This window comes from Rhopalosiphum padi, chromosome 3 (assembly GCF_020882245.1).
Source record: "Rhopalosiphum padi isolate XX-2018 chromosome 3, ASM2088224v1, whole genome shotgun sequence".
NCBI classification, from domain to species: domain Eukaryota; kingdom Metazoa; phylum Arthropoda; class Insecta; order Hemiptera; family Aphididae; genus Rhopalosiphum; species Rhopalosiphum padi.
In genome coordinates, this window is record NC_083599.1 from 47,385,003 (window position 1) to 47,409,528 (window position 24,526).

General features: G+C 26.0%; 1 protein-coding gene across 1 annotated transcript in view; it reads left to right on the forward strand.

Annotated features, from left to right (window-relative positions):
• The window catches only part of LOC132927772 (uncharacterized), a 104,079-nt gene that overhangs the window by 33,002 nt on the left and 46,551 nt on the right, over positions 1-24,526 (forward strand). The window contains exons 34-57 of the mRNA XM_060992365.1: positions 1,530-1,772; positions 1,859-2,011; positions 3,965-4,213; positions 4,457-4,606; positions 4,706-4,968; positions 5,180-5,306; positions 7,232-7,402; positions 8,554-8,699; positions 8,787-9,026; positions 9,876-10,074; positions 10,181-10,380; positions 13,119-13,268; positions 13,351-13,522; positions 14,712-14,930; positions 15,518-15,626; positions 17,501-17,640; positions 18,291-18,533; positions 19,417-19,598; positions 19,799-19,949; positions 20,025-20,193; positions 21,277-21,458; positions 21,609-21,763; positions 23,019-23,150; positions 23,308-23,410. Of these exons, the coding sequence (XP_060848348.1) occupies positions 1,530-1,772; positions 1,859-2,011; positions 3,965-4,213; positions 4,457-4,606; positions 4,706-4,968; positions 5,180-5,306; positions 7,232-7,402; positions 8,554-8,699; positions 8,787-9,026; positions 9,876-10,074; positions 10,181-10,380; positions 13,119-13,268; positions 13,351-13,522; positions 14,712-14,930; positions 15,518-15,626; positions 17,501-17,640; positions 18,291-18,533; positions 19,417-19,598; positions 19,799-19,949; positions 20,025-20,193; positions 21,277-21,458; positions 21,609-21,763; positions 23,019-23,150; positions 23,308-23,410 (4,248 nt within the window). The remainder of the gene's footprint in view (positions 1-1,529; positions 1,773-1,858; positions 2,012-3,964; positions 4,214-4,456; positions 4,607-4,705; positions 4,969-5,179; positions 5,307-7,231; positions 7,403-8,553; positions 8,700-8,786; positions 9,027-9,875; positions 10,075-10,180; positions 10,381-13,118; positions 13,269-13,350; positions 13,523-14,711; positions 14,931-15,517; positions 15,627-17,500; positions 17,641-18,290; positions 18,534-19,416; positions 19,599-19,798; positions 19,950-20,024; positions 20,194-21,276; positions 21,459-21,608; positions 21,764-23,018; positions 23,151-23,307; positions 23,411-24,526) is intronic.

Below are 24,526 nucleotides of genomic sequence, written 5' to 3' on the forward strand. Positions count from 1 at the left end.
ACTATTGTAAAAATGTTTTAAAATATTTAGTGACTTATAACTATTATGATATTTAAAAAAAGATTTAAGCGTTTCTTTCTTTCGAAAAAAAACCAAATTTAAGTAATTATATGTTACCAAACGGATTATATTAAATGTACATTAAAAATGATAAACTTATTAAAAAAAATATTTTTAGACATGTATTCTAGGTTGAGACTGCCATTTAAAAATCATAAGTTGATATTTAATTAGGGTAAACGACGAAAAGGGTGACTGTTTCAAGAGTAGGTACTAAAATATTCAAGAATTTTGTATTTTTTTTTGTATTAATTGAAATTCCTGTAACAACTTTATTTTTTATAAAGTTATGATAATATACTTTTCTTGAAAATGAGTTTTGCACGTAAAAAACTTAATGCTGTTTAAAATATTTAATAATTTTATAGAAAAAGGTAACGGTTTTTGTTTGTTTTATATAAACAATTATATATTAAATTAATTTAATAAATGTATACATAAATTATATAAATGTATATCTTTAACTTACTAACATCTTTAAATAATTTAGAAATTATTCAACTTGTGCCGTACCGACGGAGTTTTTCGCTAATCCCATATTTATATCGTTGATTATGAATTATGACAACATGTCTTTTTTTTTTATAAAAATGCACTTAATACAAATTTCAAACATAATTGTGTTTGTTTATGTTTAAAAAAACCTTTTAAAAGGCTTTACCTCCCCCGGTTCAATGAAAATGATCTAAAATAAGGATGCTCTTAAAGTTAATAGATGTGCCCATCCTTTTGCGTCTTTTTCCTCGCCAATTTAAGCTACACATATTAATATAATACTCTAATTTATATTATTAAGAGCATGAAAATTAAAATTAAATATTTTTTAAACAATAATTGCAAGTGATATATCTTAATGTATTGAATACAAATAGGTATAACAATGATGAAAAATATAGGTCCTTACTACCTAAGAACCTAACAATCATTGGAACAGCAATTAAACTCTTCAAATATCGACTTACACCCAATTTTTTTATAGTAAAGCAGTGGTTCTCAACCAGGGTGACACAAAATCTCCACCAGGGTCAAGTTTCCCATTAAATGTATATAAATTTTTATTATTTTTGCTTTTATTTTTTTTTATTTGCCAATTTAAAGTTTAAAGCGTCAACGTTTATTGAACCTATAACTCAAATTAAGTGTATAGGTATTTATTAATTATTATTTTTCAGTGTATTATTGTATATTTTTTTTTTTAATAAAAGAATAATTCTAAAGTATACAGTTGAAATTGTTTATTATTTTGATGTTAGGGTGACGCAGTGTTTGACACTATTGGCTAAAAGCCTAAAGAAAATATGAATAAAAAAGGTTGAGAACCACTGGTTTAAATATTTATTGAAAAATTATTTTCTGGGATTATAGCCCTTTCTCCAGAATTTTGAGCCTAGATATATTTTATGCCTGTATACTATATAATAATAATAATAATAATAATAATCATCTTATTTTTTATATCACATTTTTAGATAGGCGTGAAACTCGTGTACGCAACCATACCCAGACCTGAAGAAATAGACGAATATTATTACGACGAGGACGCTGAGTTATCAATGGTGCTCTATAACGGGCTTTTTGAAATCGACACGGCATACTATCCCTCAGTGATTGCGAATTTCAATGTAACACAAAAAGATATTATGTATACAACACAAGTCGGCCTGTCGGCAATAATCGTAAAGGTCACATTGATAGACGAATTATTTTTAAAGGTATACAATTGGATAACATAACCTATGTTGTTTTATTTTGGCGGAAATCATTAATCATTGTAAGCTCATGTTATTTTTGTTGTCAGAATTTTTTGGATATCAAAAATGAACTGAACGTGACGACATCGTACGAACGGTTTTCAAAGATATTTTCTGAATTTGCGGTGTTTGCCGAGAACGAAAATCATATTATATCCAATTTAATCGCATCTATAGTCAATTTCAATAAAACATTAACGGTAATTCCCAAAAAGTAAAATTACGTCTAACTATAAATTTGAATTTTTAGACTTGAAATTTTTGTTTATTGAAACCCATAAAATCAATAAGTATTATTTGAGTGAAATTTAATCAATATATTCAAACTAATATTTTACGTGGATATGAGAATAATACAAATAATTTTGTGCTATAATTAATACTATATCTATTACATGAGAAAAGTGACAGTTGTATGTTGTGCCCTGCAAATAAAATAAAATAAAATGTTATTCATCTGACATATAAAGTATCATTACGATTAAAAAATTTATCATACAATTTTAAAATTTTATATTTTAGAATAATAAAAATGTTGAGCGTTAGACTACGATTGGGAAAAAGAAAGTATTGTTGATTTATGTATAAGTAATGCAGTAATGTTTGTTTTCAAAAAATAACTTTTAGTTCAATATGTCAATCAATCAATTGGAATTTGCACACAGGTGGTTTATGGATATTTCATGAAAATTGCGAAAGAAATATCCAAATAAATAGTTTAATATTTTTATTAAATTGGTCACAGTTAGGCACATCTTTATGTAACAACACTTACAAATTTAAAAGGCGTTACCAATACATTTCGTACAGCGTACTTATGTTATTCAATTAAAAATTATTAGCACACTTATTATATTTATAATCTTTAAAAATATTTTTTAGTTAAATAACTATAAATAGTAAAATAATCATAAATTTCTTATTTACCATGTAATACGATTTTTAGATTATTTAAATTTCAATTGAATATTAATATATTTATTTTCTTTTTAGGTTTACAAACTTTACATATTTGATGAGAATCATTTTATTTGATTTGATATTTGTTTTATTTAAATTAAATTGATTTACCCAGTTTAAACTTAAGACAATGAACTGCCCACGTGCAAAGAATATTAGTTTATTTTTAATATTATATTGAAACATATCCAAAAAATCATTTATTTTATTCGTGTAATAAAAATAAAAATAGAAACACTATTAAATATAACTTTGTTTTTTAAAATTATAATTATATTGACAATCAAAATGTTTGAAAGTACCACATACCATATACCTGTACGTAATAACTGTATATAAATAAATATAGGTCTGTTTATGCGTATGAGTGTTATTGGGTTATTTTCCAATTAGGAGTATTTATTAGAATTTAAATTATTTTTTAATATAAAATGGCATTTAAATAAATTCAAATACATCTTTGGTATACAATTTAATTTTGTATTAAACTATATTTTAAATGTTACAAAAATTTCCGGTATTTTAGGGTTTACTCAGTCGTTAACGGGTAGTTCAAATATTGTTATATTTCATGGATTCCAATTTCTAGTATTACTGTATTTGCTCATTTGTTGGAATATTATTACAATTCTCATACTATAGAAGTTTCGTAGGTACCTACATTAGTGTTTCGTTGAAGCGCTAGTAATTAATTTGAAATTAAATTAATATTGGAAAATAGATTAAACTATTAGTTTGGTATTAAATTAATGTTCTAAAATCAAAAGTTTATTCAAAAATATCAGCATAAGTTTAAAACACAATAATTATATTTTTTTCTATATATAAAAAAAAAAAATTATGATTACAAATAATAATATTTTCGAGTTAAATAAATAAAAATATGAACAAGATATACACATTTAAATTCCAACCATTTAAACTAATTTTTCATTAATTTTCACAAAAGAAAATTACGAAAACATAATATTTATAGCTAGCTGATATTTCACCGCCTATAACACAACAGTTTATAGTTAAGCATTGTGTAGTTTATTTGTGTGGTATGTGGGATTTTTATTTTAATACACAGAATAAATCAAAAAAAATATCTTTAGTCCTTAATAATATTATTTTAATTGAATTTAATAAATAATAAAATCCGGTTATGTTTTAATGTATGAAATCGATTATATTTTTTTACGTTATTACAGACAACTCTCGACGCTGACTTTTTAACGACGGCTTTATCGGATCCCGGTTCAGAAGATCAGGACGACCCGGATTTGGCAAACAACGTCCCATTTGGTATTTATGAGATCAAGTTCTACTTAACTTCGCCGTTCAAACTCCTCGAGTTCTGTAACTCGAGCATGAGTGTAAAAATACTGAAACATTTTTACGAAACAAACATCACGGTGAAGACTAACTACACCAACATGTTTGTCATAGGAAATATGGAGGTACAACATTAATGATATTATTTAAGTTAATCTTTAAAAACCTGAGAGGAAGGGCAAACTATGATTGGAATGATAAATTTATTAATTCGATTCAATAATTTATTTTTTTATCATAATTATATTAATAAGAATTATTTTTTTCCAAATGTATTTGTAAATTTTTCTCGCTCTCCTTTAGTCCTTTCCCCATACCTGCGAGCAATTATCAATTATATTAATAATATTGGTCGTGTGTTTTTACAGGTCTATGACGGTTACTTCGATACGATAGTGGACGTGGACGTGACATCAAAACTATTTGAATTGCCTGTGTTCCGTGTTCAAGTGAAAAAAGATTATACAGAGATAGAGAAAAACGTGCAGTTCGTGATCAGCAGACCAACGGTGTCACAGGTGAGTTTAGGCGTAAATACATGAACTTGTAACCATTTTTATATTATTATCACTATAACATTATTGACACCCGAACAAAATTGTTACGCCGTGAAAAAGGTTAACGAGGTAGTGTTGGACATCAAGAGCACTTGGCAGATAGACGGATACAATTTCATAAAGCTTAGTGGTGAAATCGTAACACCGTTCGCGGTGCTCAACCACGTGCAAGGTAGCTTACAGTACTTCCACCAGAAAGACACTAAGTCGTATTTCCTGGAATCATACCTCAACTATTCTCGGAAAGCCGAAATGAAGGCCAGAGCTCATTTAAAAGAACAGTCGATCACTCTTAACTTGGAATCGTCGCTGGAAGGATTGAGGTCAGCTAAACCACAACATTATTATCATATTTAAGATTATAATATGTTACAAAACATTACAGATTTAAGTACTTATTCAAAATTCGTATAACATTATTGATTTCGGAATGTTTTTATAAATTTATTCCATAATAGAATTATAATAATTGAATAAGGTTATTTCATAATATTAATGATTTGATATATAAATAATAATAATAATAATGTACAGGAACGTTCACTTTTTGGGATCGTTGTTTGCAAAGGATGGTCGAAAAGGAATCGATGCGATTATGATCGGTGACCAGTCATACAGGATCAGTGGCTGGGCGTCCGCAAATAGCTCGTTTCCATTAGCAGTATGTATTCAATATTATCACTATTATAATTATTAATATTTTTGTGATATAGTAACAAGACGTTTCATGGCAATATGTACCTAATTGTTTCCATTGTAGGTTTGGTTTTTATTAGAATGGTTCGATTGTAGATCGACGATTTATTCGTTTTCATTAAATCAATAATATTATATTAAGACGTATATTATAACATTTATAACAATATATTGACGTATATTGAAATATTTGTATTACCTATACCTAACGAAGTACTCAATTTAGGTATATTGCAAAACATTATTTTTAATAGTTATTTAATAAAAAAAAAAATAATAATAATAACTAATAGTACATATACTATTTTTGTAAATATTGTTATAAATTATAATCCTTTCTTCAGTGAAGAGTGTAATAACTAATGACTAATGAGTATAATATATTATGTGGATTTTATTTCAACTTCATCGTATGACAACAAGCCAGTTAGAAAGTTATTTTATTTTTAATTTTTCTATTTAACTGAGACCGTTGTTATAACTTGCAGGTTTTTCTAGTTGATTTGTAAAACAAATTAAATTCCATGTTTATATAAGCAGGTACCTATATAAAAGCCGTTGTTAAAATAAAAAATTAATTTAATATTTTAGATTCTGATTCAGATAGAAATAATCTAAATGACTAGACATTTTTACCTAGAATGTATATCGTATTTTTATTTACTTAGGTACCTATATCAACCTATAGTTTTCAAAAATATTTAGACTGATACGTTTTAAATAGCTACTATTATTGTACTTGTACAATGAACTTAACTTATACACTATTCTGTAGTATGACGGAATTTACTTAAAATACATATACGATAGCTTAGACTAAAAATCAATTTATCCAATCAAGGAGATACTAATAATAAAAATTAATATGACTAAGGCCGTAACTGAAAAAAAATTTTGGGAGAGGTCCAACGTTTTTTAAAATATAAATACCTGTACATGTATAGTTAATATTCACAACTAAAATGTTATTATTTTTGAAAATAAATCCGATCATAGGTCTGAAAATAGGTCCGATCCTTGGACCTTCCTCCCCAGTTACAGCCTTGAATATGGCATAAACTTTCCTTAAACGGATAACTACGAATTGGTTCCCGTAAGCTTTCATGATAATACAATCTTGTTAAATTAATTTTTCAAATTATTATGATATATTCAATCATCAATTTCCTTCCCATTTTATACAGACTTAGGACTGTCTAGAATTATTATAGATATAATATTTCATATTTCATACTTCAAACACTATCTAGAATACCTAAGTATGGTTAAAAATGTTGATCAGTATAATAATATACATTATACATATTATACACTACATACTCGTATTTATTGGTCAATAATAATATTTTTTCCTTACATCAATAATAATATTTAAGTGAAACTAAAAAATTACTACTAGATACAACTAGATATGAAATTATTTTTATAAACTTTTCCAGACATCGTAAAGCCTAATAAAATATTATAAGATTATCGATTTGTATATATTTTATAACAGTTGTATACTGATAAGTAATTTTTTGGGAACCAATTCGTAAACTTTATTTGACCTGGGAACCATTTCACATTAACCCCTTAAATGTATATGCTGATTCGCTTGTTAACTTTAATCAGAATATATTTTTTTTTTAATGTATATAATGATTTATTTTAAAATTCAAATTTAACACATCTATTACAATTGACAACCTACTATATAGCAGATGGAAATGTTTTAATCAACTTCACTAACCTTTGTGGTTCAACGCTTACAAAAAAAAAAAAAAAAATATCAAAAGATTTTTTTTTTGTAAACAACCTTTTATTATTATAACGAAAATATTATATTATATTATTATGATAGGTACATTTATAATATTTATAATCGACGCGTGTTAAACCGTCTTTTAGCTGGAAGCTTATTTAACTAAAGAAGGGATTTCGGTCGGAAGTATTGTGATGCAAGTGAAGCATGATGCCCATGGTTACATGATTTTAGCAATGTTGCAATCAATGAAAAAAATAATCAGATTAAGTACACTAATTGTATCCACTGAAGAAGGAAGAATGACTACTGTAGAGGTAAGTTAGTTTTGTTTATAATATGCGCAACAAATATTAATATAAATATAGGCATTGAATCGAAGATACGGAATTTTACTATTGACACTTGTGTAGTCGCACACCTGTATCGGATGAATTAGATTTATTTTTATGATAATATTACTTTTTATCGCCAAAATTAAATATCAAAATTAAATAAAAACACACGCTAAAAAATGATTATGGATCATGACGAATTATTTAATGAATGAAACATAATTAATTTTAATATAAAATTCTGTTGCACGGATTATTAGGTAGTACATTTTACTTTATTATATATATCAAGGTTGGAAAATTTGCGACCCTCATATCTCTTTTGTCCGGCCAATGCTTCTTTTATTATTTTCATATAAGCATTATCAAGTAGATGATTATTATTCAAATGTGGCTGTAGACTATTTAGGATTAAAAAATACAATTAATAAAGTCATTTATTATAACGAATCGTTTATTTAAATTTGAAACAAACATCATTAGTTGTTATAGGCAGTGTGTTATTAGACTATAGTATTTATAAATTTATGTATATTGAATAAATATTATATTTTTAAAATTTTTGTATAAAAAAGCACAAATAAAATGCTGCCTGTGGAACTTAAATTTTTTTTTTAATTACCGCTTTGGTAAATTTGAATTGCTCGTCCCGCCTACAGCTGTATATAATAAATAATCAATAATTTCAGTTAGTTTTTGTTAGGTAAATGTTTAACTTTGTAATTATTCTATTAAAAATAATGGATTTTCTATAACGTCGTATTCACAATGTTGATGTGTGTGAGGTTGTTTTGTTTTCTAGATTAGCGAGTAATGACAAATATCTAGTTTTCTAATCAAGCAGATTATTATTCAGTGAATGAAACATGATCGATATTATTAATTAAATTTGTTGATAAGCATAATATCAGATTTCTACCTCGGGGAGTAAATAGTTCATTAAAAAAAAAGCACGAGTGGCTCAAATTTCTTTAATTTTGAGTGGGCACGCGTAGGCCAATTATTATTTTGTCATCATAGTTTTTTTGAAAACTTCTCCAAATGACCTTGTATTTGATCAACGTATTATGAGTATATAATATCATATTATTTACTATATTATAATATATGTTTGTTTATTGGTTTACTTGTAGATATCTTCAATGCAAGATAACTCTCAAGCTGTATTCGTGAAGAGTTCATTAGTGTTCAAACGCCCAGGAATATATGTGGTAAACGTTCAAGGAGAATCAATAATCGATGGAGTATCCACTTTGTTATTAGGAAACGTCAAACTGTGGTACGTGCGGTTGTTAGGTCGGATGGTCGAGAGTTAAGGGGTTTCCATCGATAATAGAGTTTTAAATCACGACATTTGTGCTAACAGGTTCATCGGCGACAAAGGCGTAATCAGAAGCTCTGTGGAATCTCGATATTTACAAGGACACATAAATATCGACTGGGTAATGTCGCCGCCACAACATATCTGGGGAGCGGTAGACATCGAATACGCGCTGAATAAAATGTCGTACCAAAAGTTATTTTCCAAAATGTACTTCATTGCCCCTGATAACAGTATCAGTCAAATAACCGTAGGAGCACGTGTCACTGCCAACAAAAAGTGGACGTAAGTCATACTTATTGTATATATTATTAGTTATAACTAAACTATAATGGTTTTGTAGAAAAATCACAATTTACATTGGTAATAATAAATAATATTTAAGTATTAATAAGTAATATTATGACATTAGTTATTTAAAATATTATACTCGTAGAACAAAAAAATTACAGATCTATAATTATTTGTGTTCCTTAAGGGCTTAAATTAGAAAATAAATACTAAATATTTTTAAGTTTTTATTTATCGTTAATTTTTTTTGGTTAGGTATAATTTTAAATTAAAGATTTTATATTAATTTACCAAGTCTACGTAAAACATGCACTTCTATATTTATCGAAAGTGTTATCATTTTTTGTGTATTAACTCACCTACCACATCTGACATATATGTATATCAGTTAAGTTTCAATACAAAACAAACGTATTCGGAGGATAATAAATTAAGTTTATTAATTCTTAACTCTGGGCATGCCATTTATTTTTAAATTGCTTTTGGCTTTTGCTTTATAATACTGAAAATATATTAATAATAAACAATATCTATGTAGTAATAAAACAAGACATAGTTCATTTAAAATAAAATATTTAAAAAAATATTTCTTACTACTGAAAAAAACTGTAATAACTTTGTCAATTTCCCTTTGATAACTGATACTTATTAAAAATTACAAAATGTTTAAAAGAAAATAAGTAAAGCAATATTGTTATAAGAAAACTTCCTGTTTGTTTACATTTCATAGGGCAATGTTACAACCTGCCCTTAAACCGTGCGAATAGCTCGTTTTATATATAGAGCATGATAATATTAGTTTTCGTAATCGCCAAATATTTTATTATGTTTAATAAATAATAGATTCGAAGCTAATTCAACAGCGATGATACCGTCGCTCCGGAACATATCATTTTTGACGCATTTGATATTGCCACAAAACATTACCAATGAATACGCAATTGTCGGCAATCTGAAGATTCATGATCAATTCGAATTTATCTCGCATCTGTTCCATTACCGATCGCCAGATCTAAATTACGAATTTGCCACGTTCAGCGAGGTAAGTGTCTTATGTATAGGTGGTTACCTACCAAACTATGACGGACAACGACAATGTCATTGTTGTGGCGGACGGTTTTAAACGTGTCTGAATGTTTTTGACACAGGTTCTCTGGAACGAGAAAATAAATGGTTTGGTGACGTGGGCGTATAGAACAGAAAATCGCGTGTTTTTGGTTGACACGTTCAGTGGTAAGACAATGGAAAAGTTTTACGACATACATAATGTGTTTGACGCGAGTTTCCTTAAGCACAGACATATTTCTAATTTAGTGTACAAAAAGCCAAACAAACCGCATAATATCAGGTGAATCAAATTAATTTTGCATGTATATAATTATTATAGTAGGTAAATATTATAATGCTTACTATTTCGATAAATAATTTTGATGATAATACTATAGAAACATTTAACAGATTTTATGATGCAATGAACGTTTATTTTAATTATTTTTTAACTCAATAATATTAGATACGTAAAGATAAATTCAAATTTATAACAATAATTGTGGTTAATACATACTTATATTTTAATCTATATACCATCAAAGAATTAAACATTGAATAAATATTGTCATAAACACTATGAATATTTTTATTGCTATTATTGTTTTTTTTTTTTTTTTGTAATTACTGAATGATATTTTTTATCAAATTTAACTTATTATTTCAAAATTTATTAGTTTTTAAAAATATTTTTTTTTACATAACTTCCAATCGAAATCAAACAATATTAAAAAAAAGTTTTTTTACTGTTATAATTTTTTATTTATTTGTTTACTTTTTTCAAGAACATACATTTTTAATTTAACACATTTATGGCCATGACATATTTTGGAAAGTTGGTTAAAATAAACCACAACATAACATTTTTTTAAGTACCTATTGTGGTAAATGGTACACATTTGTGCATTTTGGAGTTTAATGAGTCGCCGAGTGAAAAGATACAGGGATACTCCACAAATTTTTTTCTACTACTCACTTAAGCTGTAAATATTTATAACTCATAAAGTCATAACTACTCATGAATCGTCCGAATTTCGATTTTTATTTATTGAAATATACAAAAAAAAATATTCTACTTTAGAATATGAAATTAAAAATGTATGTCATTTAAAAAAGTAAAAAACTTAAAAAATATGATATATAATAATAAAAACTTTTTTGTTAATGTTGTTTGATTTTGACTGGAAATTATAAAAAAAAAACCTTAAAAGATTTTGAAATAATGAGTGTGATTTTATAATAGAATCAATCTGTATAGACATCGTTATCCATACAAATGAGTCAATTTTAAATTCATAATGATGACAATGTTATTAGTTATTAGTTATTACTTTAGAGATTCCTTTTATCAATATTTAAAAGTAAAATTAGTACCCGATACTTGTATGGATAAATGTCGGATTTTGGATTTGATTTAAGTATTGTAAATTTAACTGTAAAAACGATGTATCACTACATAAAAAGTAGGTTAATAAATATTAACATAGTATAAAATTGTCTCGTTTTAGCATTTTTAGTGCTTCTATTTCTTTTGTATTTATATTAATGAAAACCATGTTTTAGACATTTTTTTAAAATTTTTATGAGTAATTGTAGGTTATTGAAAATAAAATTGTATTGTTAGATTTTTGGAATGCTTATTTTTTATTGTTAATTATCGTTTAAAAAAGGTATAAAAAATATAATGAAAACGAAAACATGAAATTTGAAAAGGAAAGTAATTATAGAGTGGCCATATTATTATTATGTACGCGAATCTCGCAGAATGAAAACTAGACATTTTATCAAGTTGGATAATAATAAAAAAGAAACTTTAGGGTCACAGAGTTAAAAATAGTATTGTATTTGTAACCAAGAATAAAAAGGCTACAAACAAAGTATTAAAATAATTGTCTATACACAGCTTATTTATAAATAATATGTTGCATAGGAATAACACACGTGCATAATTTAAAATAATAATACTATTCAGAGCGTCTAAAATATCATACATATATTTTCTACTTACATCTCTGATAAAGTAAAATATTTTAAATACGGGTATGCTAGTATGAAGAATGAAAATCTAATTATTTTTTACAAATGTAAATAAATATTATTCCAACATTTCGATCGATATAAGCTTATTATTAGTCCGCCATAATTTTTACCAAAATAATCAAGTACCTATCCAAATAGCAAATTAAAAATAAATCTTAAAATGATTATTAATATAAATTTGATTCAACATTGATTTTTTAAATTGTTTTAAAATTATTTAGAAAATAACTTACAGTCTGCAGTCATATTCAATTCAATAGTATTTGCTTAATTAATTTTCATGTCCATTTATAAAATAAGATGAACAATTTTCAGAATTTCTTGTAATATACATTTTCGAATATTACCTTCTCGTCTGTCAAAAATACCTACGTAATAAAAATGCTAGAAATACTACGCGTGGGTAGATATTGTGCAAATACAATATGTGCTAAATAGATTTACATTATGTTTTTAGAAAACTTCAAAAATACTAATAAAGTAAGCCAATCATATAAAATTACAAATAAATTTAAAATAATTTTTTAGATAGGTTATATGCATTGTGTTAACATCTTCATATCAATAAATATATTACATTTATTTCGAATATGCCCTGCGAATACAGCTCTGACACTACTTATGTAAAAAACATATTATTCATTATACATATAAGTACTTCATGAAATTTCTTAGTACCTATACATATAACTATTATGATGTGTATCATATTAATTAGGTAGAAAACAATTAATTTATGGATTATAAATCAATAATATAATTATTGTTTTGACTTTTTTAAAAGAATATAAACAATAATATATAATATTAATATAATATAATCTATGTTGGTTTCACTGAAAAACAATTATTTTATTTTTAAATTGTAGCAGTAAGGTTTTCGTTAAAAAATTGAAGTGCTTATCTGCTTAAGCAATGGTTGATTTAATTCCCTATTTGTACATAATGTGTAAAATCAATAAATTGTATAGATGTTTGTATTTATTTTTTAATTTATAGTTTGGAAGTATTTTATCCACCGGAAGTCAAGATCACTTCAGCAATGGTGAATTTCGAATCGTTCGATAATTTTATATCGTTCATTAACACGACTACGCCGTTCGTCACTATTCCATACTTTGCGTTGCGCGTTATTGCAGAAACAACACTGTAAAATATAATTTATTTTTAAACTTTTGAAACCGGAAACTTCTGCGACAATAATATTACAGTGGTGGTATGCATTCGACAGGTTGAACTTTCACCGACATATCGAAGTGTTTTGGCCACACACTAGCGCTCTATTGAACGCCACCAATTCCAAGACACTGAAAGAAGTCAGCACATTAAACGTTGGAGAAATACTTTTACAGTTCCCAATCGACAAGAAGTACCACGTTGGTAGGTTCGCGTTCAAATACGAAGTAAGTTCACTGGCATACAATTGTAATACCATATATATACAGCGTATACGTCAATTTCTTTCAGATCAAGCTACCTCCCTTTCTTTCGAATAAAAACAAAAATACCTAAGTCCTGTCATTATCATACATTTTGAAAAATCGTCTTACTATCGTCTAAGATTCGAAAATTATTGTTCAAGTCTAAGATTGTAACTCTTAAATCTTATATTTAACATAAATAGGTACCTACTTAACCTAACGTTGGTGTGTATATCTACTGTACCTATACGGCTATACATTACTTATAATTACTTACTGCCAAAAATATTAATAAGAAATATTAATTGATAATTATCGTAAATTACTAAAATATTATATCCAACATACAAATTTATAAATTATAAAACAACTTAGATATTCAATTTATGTATATTATAGTAGACATCTATAAATTACAACAATCAACAAAATAACTAAATTAGAAAAAATTTAAAATTATAGAAAACTGAAAACAATACTTAACTTATTATAATATGAGTGATAATTTGAAAACCTCATTATTTTCTTCAATGATTATACCTTAAATTAGTTACATTTTGGTTTATAACTCTTGTCTGAATTAGAAAACCACTACACACACAACACATAACTTTCACTAATTCAGCACTTACTCACTATTATAATCTACTAATTATTAAACTATTTTAAGCAATCCAAAAAATACATAGGTGTCGTGTTCTACTTATCTAGTAAAAACATATTATATTTTAAAATGTGTAAATAATTTGTAGATACATGAAAGAAAAAGTCCCGATTGAATATTTAATCGGGAAACTCTATAATTTATGTTGCCAGTTTTGCTTATTGTATATATTATTATGTTATATACTTAATTTAAAAATAGAAAAAAAAAAGCTTACAATTAAATAGTAATTTTTAATCTACGGTTTTCGTTATATAACAATAATAATTATTGGTGATTTATGTACTAAAACATAATATATGAATAACCCTAACTTATAATATAAAGCCAGACGGCAGAATAATAATAATATATCCGTACCACCATTAATCTGATCGTTTTGATTATGATACTTATATAGATATAATATGCATGTTATTTGTTGAAAATAATCCAAATTCGTATTTCTTGTTCCATTCACTGTACATTAATATTAAATTCTATAAAATACATTATTATGTATTATAGGACTTAACGAAAGAAATAATCGGGGATTCAAGAGTCGTATACGACGATATTAAAATCATTGAAGGAAACTTCACCAGGAAATTTACTGTACACGAAAACGACTTTATTGACGATGCTATTGATGTGACGGTCCAGAATAAAGTGCTACCACTTGGCGTGAAATACCTCCACAGGGTGAATAAAGATGGTCATGTGGCCACTGTGGACGTTCCCAAAACTGTGCGTAACAATATTATTTTTATTTAATTGCTTTTTTCACGCGTTTATCTGTCAAGGACGACTCACTGCCCTTTTTTGATAAATAAACACGTTGATGCAAATTGGCTATTACTACCTTTATATTAATATTATATAGGTAGAGGTAAAATATTTACCACGGAGACTAAAGATCTTAACCTTTTGAGAGGAATTTCATATGATTTAAAAAAAAATATTTTAACAAAAAGCTAGTTAATAAATAAATACATTTAAAAAATTGAATTTCACAACACTTGCAGAAATGTAGCAAAACCAATATGAAATCCTCTCAAAATTATTTTATTTTTAAGATAAACGTTAAAAAGTAATAGACGATTTAAATATGTATGCTTTAATCTTTAATTTAAACCACTTTGAGCCAATTCATAAACATTTATTTTTCAATTTTTCTCCAAATATCGATAATGTTACTTATATTTAGTCCTTGGAAAATGCCGGTGAGTCATCTTCCTAATCGCAATCTAAGTAGCTTATACATAGAGACTATTTTATATTTATAAAGCTGTTATTATTATACCATTGAATAATATTTTTGTATTGGATTTTAGGACTTTAAACGTATAGAAATGTTTAAACTTCACAACGAAACTGAATTCAACGTGACTCTTGAGATGCTGCAGGACAAATATGAAGTAGCCAGGGCAAATACATTGAAAGGTTTGGGTTTTGTGTTATGTAATCGAGATTGTTATTCGTGTGATCGTGCGGTGATTTAATATAATATTTTTGTACCTAAAGGGCTGTTATAATAATAATGACGAAAAAGAATCTGTATTGAAAATACAATAATATTATATTATATTATTATATACTTTGCGCTTCGAATTCAACTAATCTGAGGGTTGTGTATACATTTTTAGTTTAAAAATATATTATATTGCGTAATCGATCCCGAGTTACCATTCATGGGTCTAAAACAACACTTTGCATAATTAAAAAAAAATCCATTTTAATGAATCCTGAGTAAACAACGCACAAGTTCGCATTTATCAAATACCTTACCAAGAATTATTTGCGTATCGGTATCGTTTGACATTACAAGTACCATTACGGTCAACAGTAAATTAATTATTTTTCAATAGATGAAAACGTAGAATGATTGAGTGAATTTTGTGATAACTGGGCATGTCTTTGATGTCGGAAACTAATTATTCAAGGCAAGGAGAACGCTATTATTGGTGTATAATTAGATTCATTAATCAATAATATTATATTAATTTTTTGTTATGATTTAAATGATTTCACGCGTACAGACTATTAGAAGACCACAAGTATAAAATACCCAATTAAAATTAAACTATATACTTTTTTGTCTATACGTGACACGTTGACAACGACTAAAATTGATGCACCGGAAAAACGCTGAAAAAGATATAAAGCTTTTAAAAAAAGCCATAAAAGTCGGAATAAAAATATTTAAAAATTATCTATACTTGAAATTTTAATCAGTTGTTTATACACACAGTATTAAAGTTAACGGAGATGGGCATCAAAAATTATTAGCTAGTCTGTCAATCTAATTTTAACTGAGTATGCAAATGTGTCGATTCCTGAATATATATTAAAAATTAAAAATGTATTGGTGTCTAAAAAAAAAAAAAATGTTGATGAAACAAAAATATAATACTTCTTTAAATAATGTGTTTAAACAAATATTTAAAATTAAAATATAAAACTTTATACGTGTTTTTCAAAATTATAAAATTAAATTATAAACGATGGGAGCAACGTTGTGACTGGCCCATTATAAAATATAATATATGTTTGTTCTTGATAAAGTTTTTCTTTTTAACAACGTGCATAATTTCCTGGCATCAGATATGATATTATATCTGTTTTGTTAGTATTTATCACATGTATCGTTCTGAATTATTATATATTACTAATAAAAAATAAGAAATCTGCCTACCAACTATAATGTAGAATATATTATATAATGCCTGTAACAATAATCAACAATACTAAAAATGCAGAATTATATTTTAATAAATAGGTAGATATAATTAAAAAAATATTAAACTACACGTCAAGCATTTGATTAGAACTTCAACTAAGCACAAAGATTACGATATTAGGAATGTAGTGCTTTATATGTGTTACGGGAAAATTTGCACTCATTCCTCTTCAATAAGACATAATTACTTTAGGAAATAGGTTATAGGTTAGCTGGTTAGGTAAATACTACTAAATAGTTTGATTTCATTACTATACGAACTATCTGTAGCATACTTGGGATTTTTTTCAGGTTACCAGGGCAAGGTTTTAATATTGTATTACCGAAGTTTTTATTTAAAAAGCCATATAATATATAAACTTTAGAAAATAATACATAGGTACCTACTCTAATATATTTTTAATTTTAATTTACATAATAATTTATTGTAAAATTTAAAAAAAATAACTAAATTTTTCCGATATTTATTTATTTTTTGTGATATACGTATCTTTTAGTTAATTTTTTTTATACAAATAGTACGCATTTTTTCAAAATCAATAAAAATAATTTAAAGTCGTTTTCATTAAATTTGCAGTGATCAATTTCAACAGGAGCGTCGTGGTCAATTCATATTATGTTGACGATAATGATGACTCTTATACAAGAAATGTAAAAATAGTTTTGAATCCCGAAGCTTGGCTGAATTCGGCACTTAGGGTTGCTTATCATAATTCGGTAAGTAAGATTGTAATTAAACTAGATAAGAAGATGTTGGTGCACTATTTGTTTTCTATCTCTGATCCTCGCACAGTATACTAAATTTGAATTAACTATAGTTTGCCTAGTTATATTTAATACTAGAGTGTCTACTAACAAACTTGTGATATATAAGCTTTTTAAATTTTAATATTTTATATACCTATACTAGCGGTTCCTAAACTGTGCACAGGGGTGCCCTAGGGGCGCCACGAGCACTTTCTAAGGGCACCGCGGTCTACGTAAAATTGGTTATCAATGAGTATTTTTTTTGTTCTGTCTTTCGTGTTATTCACAGCAGGGCACCGTGGCTAAATTGGGCCCAAAAAAGGTACCACGGGAAAAAAAGTTTGGGAACCGCTGACCTATACTAATCATTATTTGCAGAAAAATTGAAATATCGTAAAATAGCCAAAATGTAAAAGCACAGACAATGTTTTTCACTTTAAATTTGATCATATTAAATCCACTTTATATACTATTTAAGCTAACAACACGAGATTAGTTTTGCTGAATGCGAATTTGTTACGATTCTCAGAAAGAGAAATTAAATAGCGCACTGACATCATTATAAGTATATATTTCATTTTTAAATCGCATAATTTAAATAATTCTAACTTTGTTTGAAGACACCCAGTGAATATGGAAAAATTATTGATATAAACGTAGCATATCCCAGGAGGAATTTTTCAATTATTAGCGACGTAGAGACAGACACTAAATATTTGATGTCTCAGATGACACTTATACAGCACAGAACTTTGCCGGACGATAAATACGTACTCGGATATCGAATTGATTGGAGAAAACTTGAGTCTAAAGTCAATAGACATCGTATATCTGTATTACTATATCACCCTTCATTCCAAAAAGTAAGTAATTCTAGTATAAGATGTCTCGATTAAATAAACTTCGAATTGTAGTTGTTAACTTTAATTTTATTTGAGTGGTACATATTATATTATTTTATTTATAAAAATTATTCAATGTCTGCATATTTTTAAGAGAGCTTGGATCTCGAGATTGTTTTTTTTTTAATATTCATTTATAAACATACTTTATTACAGTGATGTGTTTTCTATTTAAAAATATTTGTATCGATAATTTAAACTTCGCACCAGTGTAAATAATAATAATATTACCAGTTTCGCTGGTAAACTTGTAAATGTATAAACTAATCACACATTTGATGAGCAAATATTAGAAGACATTTTTAAAACAAAGAGTAGGTAACCTTAGTAGTATATTAATTTATTGTTATATTATAATTTATAAGATATAGGCCACTTTATTTCTAATAATGAGGAGAAATTATGCGTTAACAACGTCATTCAAATGAGAAAAATAACTAACTATAAAGTATAAATATTATAACAACTTGTTTTTAGAATAGTATACTTTGTTTGGTAAATTAAAATAATATGATTTTTAATTTATAAATTACAATTCCTCGAAAAAAAAAAACTAGTGAATTATTTTATTTTCAGTTATGAATCTATAGTTATTTAGAATGAATAATATGTTCACTTTACTTGAGTTGTTTTTTTTTTTAATGCTTTTTAATATTCACAAAATAGTTATATTTTACATTTTAATATTTTAAAATATACTGTTAGTAGTACTTCAAATTATATTTTTAGATTTGGGTTTTAAGATAATTGCTTAATGATGCAATTATCATAATATTTAATTCAATGTATGTAATATAATATTATGTATGTTGCTATAGGGTCTAACGATGTATTATATTTTTAGAATGTTACAATTAGAGGGAACTATTCACGTGGTAATTCGATACTCTTCGATTTAAATGCTGAATACGACTATGCATTGGATTCAAGACGGAAATTTACTATTGGTTGCTTGATTGAAAATAATTCGGCTAAGTCTAAACGAAACTACTTTTTATCCCTTAAAGGAAGACATTTGATTACCAGGTAATAATTAACTATAATTATGAGTCACGTGAATGATTGTATTTATGAAGGATAAGAAAGTCAACCAAATTATTGATAAAAATTAAATACCGTAAGACAAAATCATCGATGAAAATATATATTCATAAATAATTTGTTAAAACAAAAAATAGTGTGAAAAATAATTAATATTATTGCTAAAACATAAGAATTACTTTTAGATTTAAATTAGACGCCGCTGGTACTTTTAAATCACAAGAATTCTATCATTACTTCCATAACAATATTACTTATAAACGGGCATACTTACCAGATCAGTATTGGGATGGTAAGGGCTTATTGGATTTTTTTAACAAAACCATACAGATCGAGGTAAATGTTTTTAATAATAAATTATTACTACAAAAAATAAAAAAAAAACTAACATTAAATAATATTGTGAATTAGAAATATTCAATTCACGATACTACTATTATCCACGGGAATTACAGTAATTTTCAAGGAACACATTATGTGAACGGACTGATACGAAGAGGAGATGATCAAAACATTGTTGGGAAATTCTACGTTAATATTCCGCAGAAGGACACACATTTAGTTATTAATTTCACTCCAGGTGAGGATAATTAATATTATAATTTATCAATAATACGAGTATTGATTAGCATTTAACGGTAGGTATTATATTTTCCATTTCTCCGTATTATTGAACGAAAAAAAAACAACAACCAGGAAATCGCATTAATGAATATTTAAAAAATAGGAATTCTTATAGGGCGTAAATTTGATTTTAAAAATTTTTTTCTAAATCGTACACTTAAAGTTTGAACTTCATCAATTTTCACGAGTTTTTAATATTTTTTAGTATGTATTTGTATTTTTAACAACGTAATTATAAATCAAAGTCCAATGTGGCTTATTAAATACCTTCTGCTTTCTACCAAAAATCAGACCAATTTATGAAGCGTGAAAATTTTTCTTATAACATACCTATGTTTTAAGCATAAAATCACACTTGTGAATTGTAATTTTTCTGTCTAGCAGAGCAGTTGATATATGCATGCGTGTATTGTATAGTAGTCCATACAACAATACTTTACAGTTTACACTTATACTAAAAATAATTTACTAAACACAAAGGTACTGGTCGGTGGCAACCAGTGTACAAATTGATTAAATGTTAACCCTTATTAAATAGTCATTTAGGAGTAGGTCCTTTAAATATCTTATTTTGTGAAAAATTGAACTTTATATATCATGTTATGGGCAAAAGATAAAATTTGTACGTTTTTTACAATGACAAACATTATATAAGATGCTCGTCATATATTGGGCATATAATGATATATATTTATACTATGAAATTTATATTGTTAGAAAATATAATTATTTTTTTTTTATTTAAATAACAAGAAAAATGCTTCTCTGACATTTTGATAGGCATAGTCACTCTACTTCTTTACACTTGCACTTCTGTATTTTAAATTTTCGTGTACACATTACATATACATCGGTCGATCACTCAAATTGAATAATTTCCGTGTCGTCTCTAGGAATTTTGATTAAACACAAATTTTTTTACAACCTATAAAGAGCTTAAAATTAGTTTAAATATTTTAAAATTATAATGTATACTTAGTTATTATATAATTATAAGTTATAGTTATTATATATAATAATGTATATATTCTATTTTTAGATGCAACAAAACAATTGTTTATGTCTGGAAATATGTTGGAGAATAAAATTGCCAAATTTAACATATGGAGAACCGAGGATAATGTAATTATTCCAGACGTCGGATTTTCTTTAAGTCTTAACCATTCTAGATTACTGTCTTCTTCTTTGGAATGGAGAATAGATTTAAAAGATAATATTGTGGTAATTAACATGCATCATTATTATTATGACTATTCAGTTAAATTATTATATTTATTTATATTAGTATGATTTTATTACACTGGTTATGTTACACTTCGCGTTTAACTTGGTAATTTATGATGCATAATAATATTATTTGTGTATGTTTAGAGTGTGCTACGTACATCGGTTAACCGTACTTGGTGTTATATCCAAGATACGACAGAGTTTTGGACACATTACATAAAATCTCAGACGGTGGAAACTGCAAATGGCATTTGGGCTGACACAAAACCGGAAATACAAGAATTTCTCAACGATATAAGGTATTGTGATTTTTATTTTATTCAAACTTGGAGAATAGAAACTTAAGAAAAAAAAAACTTTGTGATAAAAATTGTTTTATTATTTAAACTAAATGTGTTTAATATAGTTACGCACTTTATAATTTAATACCAAATACTTTTGGTTTATTGATTTGTACATAGAAAGTATAATATGACCCTTTCTTGGAAGTTGAATTTATTCAAGCATAAATTTGGTGTACTCAAAGTTGATTCACTTTGATTTCACGAAGGTTTATAGATTTAAAACAATAGAAAAATGTATTTTAGATCTTCATAGATCACCTCGTGTACATAAAATGTTTATTATGGACAATGTTCAAATATTCAAGCATTATATCGATTTATTCTATTGATTTTAAAATAGGACATATGTTCAGTTTAAACAATAAACAGTAAAACTTTCAGAAAATTAACAAAAAACTGAATCAGAGATTAGAAATATTATTTAGCATTTATTTAATAACAATATTATATTTGAATTATTTCTAAGTAATTTATAGGTATAGTTTAAGGTTTTATGAATTACATTTTGTAATATTATGTACTTACTGTAAGGAAAATAGTTATATTGTTAAACAGTTAAGTTGAAATTTGACTACATTATTTCTACACTTATTATTTCAAAAAATTGTAAAGTTTTTACGAATTTATTTTTATATAATTTTGATTTACATAGTTTACGTTATGAAAAATTAAATTTTTTTAATAATGCGTAGGTATTATCATCATTTTATATATTATACATTTTCAATATTATATTCCTATGTAAAATATTTTAATATCTAAATTAAAATCAATTATCAAATTAGTAATCAATTAGTTATACCTAAGTACCTACCATTAGCAGCATTTTATGCTATATCATTGTGTCACTTTTCTCCGCTGTTTAAACCTTTAAATACTGATAAATAATTAATTACTCATTCGAAATTCGATTTTTACGTAAATATAAAAATAGTTAAAAAAATTTGATGCTAGGTATTTAAGATGTCTTCTTTCATCAAAAAGCAAAATTTCAAAAATAATAACGATAAAAAATTGTAAATATTTTTTCCCAACAACATTATTTTAACATCAATTATTACGTAAAAAAATATTTTCAAAAAAATTGAAAATCGTCTGAAATAATGAGAGTAGACAGATAAATGGATCATCTTGTTTATGTATACTTACCTATATTATTTACACATATTGTTTATTCTACATTTATTCATGCTGTTCGTAATTTATTCAGCAACTTCCACGTACTAGAAGAAGATTTGGCGTACTTCAGAAAGGTGTTCAATAATTCTTACAACGCGAACGAGTTTTATCTGAAAGATATCCATGGGCTGTACATTGCAATGATGGAGGACATGTCATTTATGTAAGTATTTCACGAGCATTGAAGAAATCGAAAGTGTTATAAACTTATAAAATTAATGTATTACCACGATGCATTTTTGTGGTGTTCCGTTTACACTACGATAATAATTAATACATTTTTCCTAATATTAATATTATGTTTTCGTTTCGTTTTTTAGGGATACAATGGGATCATTACCACAAATCGTCAATGAAATATGGACAGCACTAGGTGACACAGGCCAAACAATTAGGAAATCTATAGTTTGGTTTATCGATAATGTGAGTGATATTATGCTTAATTTAATATATTATACAACGGCCATAATATATATATGGTTTTACAGTAATAATTTATAAGTTTAGTTAACTTGCTGTTAAATAATCACCAATATTTTTTCTGATTTTTCTACATATATAATATATAATAAAATAAATAAAAAAAATTATTACAAATTGTCAGTTCTTTTTGTTACATTCTATATGCATAATTTTAAAAATCTAAAAATAATCAACTACATAGTGACATAACTTAAAAATTTAACATGAATAATCATACGTTTTAAATTTTACTTAATATATCAATTTTTCAAATGGAATTCTCGTTTAATACTTAGATGTAACTTTAATTAAGATATAAAGAAAAAAAATTGATAAATTTACTATTATAATATTATATTCTTGATTCTTATTCTCATTTTGTTTTTATTTAGGTTGTCCACAACATTTAATATTTTTAATTTAAACCCATAAAAACTATAAAAATATTAGTAAAATCATTTTCAATAAAAATATAAAAATACTCGAGAAACAACTTTTTTTGGAACAAAATATTAATACAATTAACATTTATTTCATATTTTATTATGAAATTTTAATGTTAGTTTGATCTGAGGTGCTTGCTTTTCCCGGATCTTAACATTTTTGTTATTGAATGTACACAAGTTTATCGAATGCGTACCATAACTTTTAGTAATTATAATTATGTGGCATAACTCTATAAGGAAAATCAATTTGGAAACAACTACTATATACGCCCAGCAATGCAATGAAAATGCAAGATACCTAAATTAGGGATACTTATATCAAACATTATTTTATTATATTTATAAGGATACAAACATTATAAGGTATAATATTATATTATAGTCTAACCTGAGAATGGTGTATACGGCCCATTTTCAGAAGCACGTTAAAACTACTTTATAATTGAATATCTTTTTTACATAAAATAACAGTATAAATATTTGTATTAGAAAGCAGAAGTATAAACAACTGCTGCATATTGTAATAAAAACGGTTTGAAACAACAACATTTGTGTTGTTAAATTAACTCTTTGAGAATTATTATTATTATTTGCAACGTTCGTGTACTTATATACAATTGTCAATTACCTC